General features: G+C 42.9%; 1 protein-coding gene across 1 annotated transcript in view; it reads right to left on the bottom strand.

The window, feature by feature from the left end:
* Positions 1–8,280, bottom strand: part of ARHGEF26 (Rho guanine nucleotide exchange factor (GEF) 26) — a 126,268-nt gene that overhangs the window by 13,611 nt on the left and 104,377 nt on the right. Inside the window, exon 12 of the mRNA XM_008584772.1 lies at positions 4,652–4,861. Coding sequence (XP_008582994.1) covers positions 4,652–4,861 — 210 coding nt within the window. The remainder of the gene's footprint in view (positions 1–4,651; positions 4,862–8,280) is intronic.

Below are 8,280 nucleotides of genomic sequence, written 5' to 3'. Positions count from 1 at the left end.
AAATATATATAATTATATATAACTATATAATACTTTCTTATAAAATTATAATTGTATATTATATACATAATTAGGCTCACCACATGCTTTATTGTCTAAACAAAACACTTTTGAGAGACAAGGAGAGTGCTATTCATAATTTGGCCAGGACCACTCAGGTAAACTTGAACTACTGATTCTGGGGAAACTGACAGATATTTGGCTGCCTTGTCTATTGCTTCCTTCAGCTCTGACATCCTGTCCTCCTCCACAAGCACCCCTGAGTCCCTTCTTCACGTGCCATAGCTGGCTCAGTGCCTGGCACATCCCGGATTCTCACTAAGTGCCCCGTTTCCTTTTGGTCAGCTTTTCTGCATTCTTTATGTAATCAAAGCCATCGATCTGTTCTTTACTGTCTTATAAAGTTGAATTGTCCCCACAGCAAACAGCTGCACCCTCCCACTGCAATTTTACATTCTGTATATCACCATGTGATCACCACGATCTGTTCTTTACTGTCTTATAAAGTTGAATTGTCCCCGCAGCAAACAGCTGCACCCTCCCACTGCAATTTTACATTCTGTATATCACCATGTGATCACCACTAAGAACAGTTTTTCAAAGAAGGTAAATATTCAGGTATGAAGCCCATTAATTTTCCAGGTCAAAAAAAAGCAGCAGGGGCTGGCCAGTTAGTTCAGTTGGTTGAATGTGGTGTTGCAACACCAAGGTCAAGGTTTCAGATCCTCGCATTGGCCTGCTGCTAAAAAAATATAAAAGCAGCCAAAGGGTATAGGTGGCCAGTGTGAAGTTCTGCAATTACTCCAGAGTGGTAGTGAAAAACAAATTTTCTCAACTACATTGCCCATGGAACATATTAACCAAATAAGACATAAAAGAGAGAAAACCTGAAACATATGCTCATCTATACATTTTGCAAATCTTAGAAGCAAAGAACACATTCTACACAAATCAAAACTCTGATTGCTCTAAACCAGGTAGCCTGGAGCTGCCCTGCATATTTCCAAGCATGGAATATAACAATTTGTTAAGCTTCTAAAAAGTTAATTGCTTTTTAAGGAAAGAGCATCTTTGGCTATAATACATTTTTTTTCAACACCAGTACTGTTTTATGTCTTGTAAGCACCTGTCCATCTACTTACTTCTCAACTGTAATTGAGGGCAGTGTGGGGGGTGGGCAGGGAAGGAGCAGGAGAATGAGAGTCAAACCTCTGTACTCAAGGAGACCTCTGTCCTCCGGAATGTTCTCCCGCTATTAATTAAAGAACTACAAATATGAGTCACACCCATGGGTTTACGGGTGACATAAGTAAATACTCTGAGAACATCTCTGATGGAGGAAATGAACATCCACTCAGTCCATAATGAAATCAGAAGGCAGGAGGGTAGAACAAACGCTACAGAGTCTCAGGAAAGGAACTGGCCTCGGTGTAAAAACAACTGGGCACGTCAGTTCGCTTCCTACTCCCCTGGAATAATCCAAGAAACAAGTGGTGGAGATCACATCAGTTATGAATGAGACAGTCAGGAAAAGCTCTACTGGCATGTTGGCAAGGCCTGAATAAAAAATCCTTGTAAACAGAATGAAAAGGAAAATGCCAGGCAAAACCAGCACTGTTTCTCTACTACAAACTCTGAGAAAGGGAAGTGCCTACTTTCTGAGAACTCTCTAGAAAATCTGGACAGGTACTAATCGCCAAAGTGTTTAAGACTTTCTCATCCTTAAAGTTGTATAAAACCCCAAGCTAAGACTTACAAAATTTTGTTTCATTTTGTTTGTTTGTTTTTGGCAGCTGGCCAGTGCAGGGATCTGAATCCTTGACCTTGATGTTATCAGCACCATGCTCTAACCAAGTGAGCTAACCAGACAGCACCAAATTCTGTTTTTAAGAGAGGTTTGCCCAAACAAAGGAAGTCTGGGTCTGTCTTCATGGGCCAAAGGGTTTTAGAGTTCAAGAAATGCCTTCCCCAGCCTTGAACTTGGGGATGTCTCTTGCTGGTCACCTCGCAGACTAGCAAGCTCTACGCCCCACACCCTCCTCTCCAGAGCAGCAGATACACAGGGGCAAGCTCGGAATGCCAACAGGGCCTTCTAGCACTTTCAGTGAAAGAAGGAACTCTGGGACCTCAGAAAAAGGCATTTCTTTGTTTTGTAAACAAACACGTTGGATATTAGGATAAAGTTCCTTTTCTTATTCGTTCTCTCTGTTAACTCTCAAGTTCATTCAGAACATTCTATAGCTTTCCATCAATCAGTCCCTGGTTTTCTCCAGCCCTTGAAAAGCTACTTCTAGTACCAAAAGATCTGAAATGATCATTTAACATTTTACATGGATGCCTTATAATTTTCACATTTTTCTTATGTCTCTCGACATTCTGTTTGGCCTAACTTTAGTCAGGCTTCTGAACCTTCTCCTAGGCCCATCTGTGCACTTCTTTGTAAAATCCAGTTTCAGCAAAAAAATATTTGATCACCCTCAATCTTTGATCTGGTTCCTCATCCTCCACCACCCTCAGGTGATGTCTGATCACCCCAGCCTATAACAGCATGAATCCTGTTGGGTCCGTTTAGCCAGATTTCCCCTTATCCCTGATGTTTCCTCTTAGTCATTTTGCATCCACTGACCCTACACTGCCCCTTGGCTGTGAACTCGCCCATGTCCGTGCTGTGTTCAGAGTTGAGCCCAATCTCTTCTCCACTGCAAGACTCCATTACAGTCGTCCCCACAGCCATCGTGATGGTCTGGAATAAAGGCTGCCTTACTGTGCTTTCACATGCATCACTAAATAACTTTTCTTTAACACTCTTTAATGATCCAGGAACACCCTTAAAATCACTCTTAAGAGGCGGAGACAGTAATTTGGGATCACTTCCTCCTGTTCCAGTCTTAGGACTGTATTTCACCTGCTGACCCATTTCAACTGCACTATGTGGGAGCCCTGAAGACGTAGGGGGGGAGACCTAGGCAGGGACCTGAGAGGACAGATCTAGGGACCTTCTCCTTTCCCTCCACTGCTTCACTCTCTGACCCAACATAACACCTGCCCATGACGATTGTTGCAAGAGGAGGTTTCTAGTTTCCAAACAAATAAATTGGTCAACTATCTCTAAATGGACCACGTTACTTGAGTGGACTTCAAAATTAAACCCCTTCTCCTCATCCAGTGTGAGGCCTGGCTGCACACTAACTGTTGGTGGAGCTGCAGGCACAAACGGGATGCCTGTTTTGCCCCTGCAGAAACTCTGGATTGCAAAGTGGATTCATCAATACCTTTCCCTAAACAGTAGCCCCTTTGGCAGCCATCACTGGGCTTGAGGCCTGGCTGCACACTAACTGTTGGTGGAGCTGCAGGCACAAACGGGATGCCTGTTTTGCCCCTGCAGAAACTCTGGATTACAAAGTGGATTCATCAATACCTTTCCCTAAACAGTAGCCCCTTTGGCAGCCATCACTGGGCTTTCTGGCTGAAGGCAGGTGATTGAAAAATGACTCCAATTCTATTATCCAAGAAAATGTATGGCCTGGACTCAAAATACCAGTTCAGTCACTCCCTAAGGTTGGTGGGTCATATCTTTATCAAAGAAAAAAATAAAATTATTGTTAAACCACTCTAAAAAATTAAAAACCACACCACCTAAAACACAATGCATCCATCAGGACTTAGAGACACAAAAATAACAGTATTCATCTCTTGAGATATTGAGCGGATCACGATGAAAAGAACATCTGTATAAAGCACCAAGACACAGTGCCTGGTGCACAGTAGGTGCTCGACAAAAAAATAAACAGCAGCTACTGTTTTTAGGGAGTCTGTAGACCAAGGGCAATCAGGTGGGGGAGACAGACACCAGCTACTCTGAAACCCTTTCTCTGCACATACTTACTGTGTCTCGGCCCCCAGCAGCATCTCCACTTTCTCATTGGCATGATTACTAAGGACTGTCAGAGTAAAGAGGTGACTGGCAGAGCTCTGTCTTGAATAAAGCATTGTGGAACTGTTCTTCCCTGGAGAAGNCTCTAAATGGACCACGTTACTTGAGTGGACTTCAAAATTAAACCCCTTCTCCTCATCCAGTGCGAGGCCTGGCTGCACACTAACTGTTGGTGGAGCTGCAGGCACAAACGGGATGCCTGTTTTGCCCCTGCAGAAACTCTGGATTACAAAGTGGATTCATCAATACCTTTCCCTAAACAGTAGCCCCTTTGGCAGCCATCACTGGGCTTTCTGGCTGAAGGCAGGTGATTGAAAAATGACTCCAATTCTATTATCCAAGAAAATGTATGGCCTGGACTCAAAATACCAGTTCAGTCACTCCCTAAGGTTGGTGGGTCATATCTTTATCAAAGAAAAAAATAAAATTATTGTTAAACCACTCTAAAAAATTAAAAACCACACCACCTAAAACACAATGCATCCATCAGGACTTAGAGACACAAAAATAACAGTATTCATCTCTTGAGATATTGAGCGGATCACGATGAAAAGAACATCTGTATAAAGCACCAAGACACAGTGCCTGGTGCACAGTAGGTGCTCGACAAAAAAATAAACAGCAGCTACTGTTTTTAGGGAGTCTGTAGACCAAGGGCAATCAGGTGGGGGAGACAGACATCAGCTACTCTGAAACCCTTTCTCTGCACATACTTACTGTGTCTCGGCCCCCAGCAGCATCTCCACTTTCTCATTGGCATGATTACTAAGGACTGTCAGAGTAAAGAGGTGACTGGCAGAGCTCTGTCTTGAATAAAGCATTGTGGAACTGTTCTTCCCTGGAGAAGAATTAAGCTCTTCATTGTCACAAGATTCCACCAATAGTTGATCTCTTAAGGAATAATCATTGACGTTGTAGCTTTCTTCACTATAAGAAAAAGGGAGAAGAACGTGTCAATTATTCAGTGGATAAGACTGACATTGTCAGTTCTCGAGTCACATTTTGGAGGTAAGTGGCAAGGGGGTAGGGAGGGAGGAAAGGGAGACAATGACTTATTTTAAAATATGAATTGGAATCTGAATTATATCTACTGATGATGAATCAATGTAACCCCCTCCAATGAAATCTGTTGCTATTTTTATGTATGTAACATACTAATTTGCATCTCATGTATAAAATCAATATTAAAAATATATATATAAACCCTCCAGGTTTCATTTGACATCAGCCTGGAACTGTCATCCCAGTAATGCTCAAACAAGCACACCTCCCCAGTTTCCACACCTCCATCCACAGAATAAAGAGGGAGCCCCAAACCTACCCATGCTCCAGCTAACGAGGCCTCACCCCCCACTTCCAAACAACCAGGCGCAGGACAGGAGAAGGGCCCCAGAGTTCTGCTTGCTTCTGGCAGGACACCCGACCCATCCTTCCCTCCCACACTCACAGCTTCACCGTCTGTGTCTGAAACCACCAGGACAGATCCCGCCATGTCACGTTCCCTGTCCCTCTGATGTGCAGGGACCCCAGCCCCTTCATTCCTGCAGCCTCTCACGCCCATCGCACTGTGAACAGGCCTGATCCGGTCCCACCTGCTTCAGCTCTCAGCTGGCTCCTGGACCCTCCACTGTGCCCCCTGGGGACGGACCTTGTTAGGGAATCCAGTAAAATCTATAAAATGCTCAGCCTCTTCTGGGAACGCTCCCTTTACCTTCTTGCCTTTACAGACACTTGGCTCTCCCTGGAGGACACCGTACCCCCTGAGGGCTCTCTGCCTGTTTGCTTCTCCGTCCTGCTTCCGGACAATGCTCAACTCCTCTTCCCCAAAAGTCCTCGGCCTTCAAGCTCATGCCATCGTCTCCATCTCATAATCATAATCACCTACTGACCCCGAATCACTCCCTATCCTTTCTTATGACTTTACTTGCTGCTGGCTCATTGTCTCTCTCCAACACTTCTTTCTTGAATTTCCATGTAGAGGATACTTCCATCACCTTGACCTCTCAGTTCCTTGATTTCTTCTTCTCCAGTGATCTTGTCCTCTGCCCTACTTCAGCCACCTATCCATGGTCATACCTTAGACCTTGTCATGACCATCAACTACAACCTCCCTGTAACCCCAGCATCAAACATACCACCCTCTAACCAGCACCCCCCTCTTTTCAACTCACCTCCTCTAGTCCTCAACCCCAACAATTATCTAACCCAACAGTTCCTACAACCCATTGACTTTACCCCTTTCTCCCTGACCTTGAATCCTTCATGGCATCCTGTTCATGCATACCAAATTACCCAGCCTCGATTTCTTGGTACCTAGTTAAAACCACTCCTTGCATACATGCTCATCTCCTTGGATGTACCTGCCTGGAAAATCCCAAACCTGGTCAGATGCAGCTTTCCCTCTATTCCGCATCTGTACCCCTGCAGCTGAACAGGGGGGAGCTCAATAAATAACTGATAAGTGAATGGATGAATACACAATACACTCTAACATATTCTAGGAACAGGGAGTAATTAACTTACTTAATAACAAATGCAAATATATGAGCTCAAGGGAGCTAAGAAAAAAGAAAGATCCTCGTGCCCAATCAAACATACTAGGAATTTCAGAACAGGCCACTTTGCTGAAGATTTCTTGGAATTTCTTTTGTGCAGTGGTGGACACTGCCTGTCAGCCATTGCTTTGTAACTCTTCTTGAAAAACTTTATAATCTTTTCTAAAATTTAGTTCAATAGATTCTCCCCTCAGAAAACAGCAAACACAGTTATCTATAAAAGCAAAATACTGACTCCCGATCAAGCCTATTTTTTGCTAGGATACTAATCTGCATTAACTGAAAGTTCATGTCGTAAGATCATCTCCAAAGTTCTCCCGAGACTGCCTACAGAACGGCGCACCCACACCCAGGATACATAAAATGCTTCCCATATTCAACGTGAGACTTATCGAGGCACACATGATGTTTATAAAAGGAGGAAACAGGATAATACACTTTATAATCAAATATGATTATATTTTTAAAAGACCATGTTTACTAGAAACAAAGCAGTCAATTTTTAGCAGAGTGGAAAAAGGTCATAATGTTGTGTAAATGTCTCAGACATTAATAGCCAAGGACTCAGGATGAAAACCTCCAAAAAACAAACAAATGAACGAAAAAAAACCCCATCAAAACAAAAGCAAAAACCTCAACAACAATGTCAAAAATGAGAAAAAGAAGATGAACTAGGGTCTGCTTTTCTCTGTGCTCTCTCTGCATCTCCTAGTTACACTTTTGGTTCAATGCACAAGCTAGAAAAGATGACCTGTCAGTCAAAGGCACCTGTTTCCAGTTAAAAATAATTCTGCTTCAGGCAGAGAAATTGGAGGAACCTAATGTTGTGAACACAGGGTATTTAGGAAGGGCTCAAAACAATGACATTTCCATAGATACCATAGGCATTGCCAAAGAACAAAAGCCAAAGTAATGTATATGTGGTAAGAGTTGAATGTCTGTACCTTCCAAAACTCATGTGGAAGACTGATCCCCAATGAGGCATTGTTGAAAGGTGATGCCTTTATGAGGTGATTGGACAGTGAGGGTTATTCCCTCATGAATGGATTAATAATGGGTTATCATGGGTGTGGACAGGTGGCCTTATACAGAGAGCATCTGAAAGTGTTCTTGCCTTTCTTGTCATGTGATACCCTGCATCCCCATGGGACTCTGCAGAGAGTCCCCAAAAGAAGAAGACCCTCACCAGATGTGTTCCCTGGACCTCAGACTTCCCAGCCTCCAAAACTGTAAGAAATAAGTTCTGTTTCTTTATAAATTACCCAGTTTCAGGATTTCTGTTATAAGCAACAGAAAATGGACTAATACAATATTCTACAGCATAAACTGTTTTCACCTATTAAGTCGTCCCCAATAAAATTCAAGACCAGTAGTTCACAGGAAACTCATATAAACTAACATTAATAAATTAGTTAAGTCTTTTTTCCTCTCTTAATTTTCAGAATTCACATCTACCCCAGTTTTTGTCTAAATGCAAATAACACCAGCTAGTATGTTTCATTGATGCTTTGGATCTTTGTCTTTTGGGAGTAATTACAGACAGAAGGAGATAATTTTTTAAAAATGTTTATTAATTGTTCTCTTAAGTGGTGACAACTACAATACCATTGATTTAGAGCTAGGGTGGCCGTCTGACCCAGTTTATGCCTGCTGTCCTCTCATATGTCCAGTGTGGGTGATGAACTGCAGCCACTCTACTCATAGCTATGTGAGTTCACCCCAAGTATCTGTTTCCACACATCTGCACAGCCTGAACAGGGAACTGTGCTCACTGTTTGACCTTCTGGATCC

The sequence above is a fragment of the Galeopterus variegatus genome, unplaced genomic scaffold (assembly GCF_000696425.1).
Source record: "Galeopterus variegatus unplaced genomic scaffold, G_variegatus-3.0.2 Scaffold3369, whole genome shotgun sequence".
Lineage (NCBI taxonomy): Eukaryota > Metazoa > Chordata > Mammalia > Dermoptera > Cynocephalidae > Galeopterus > Galeopterus variegatus.
Note: the sequence above shows the minus strand (reverse complement) of the source record. Positions and strands in the feature narration are given on the sequence as shown.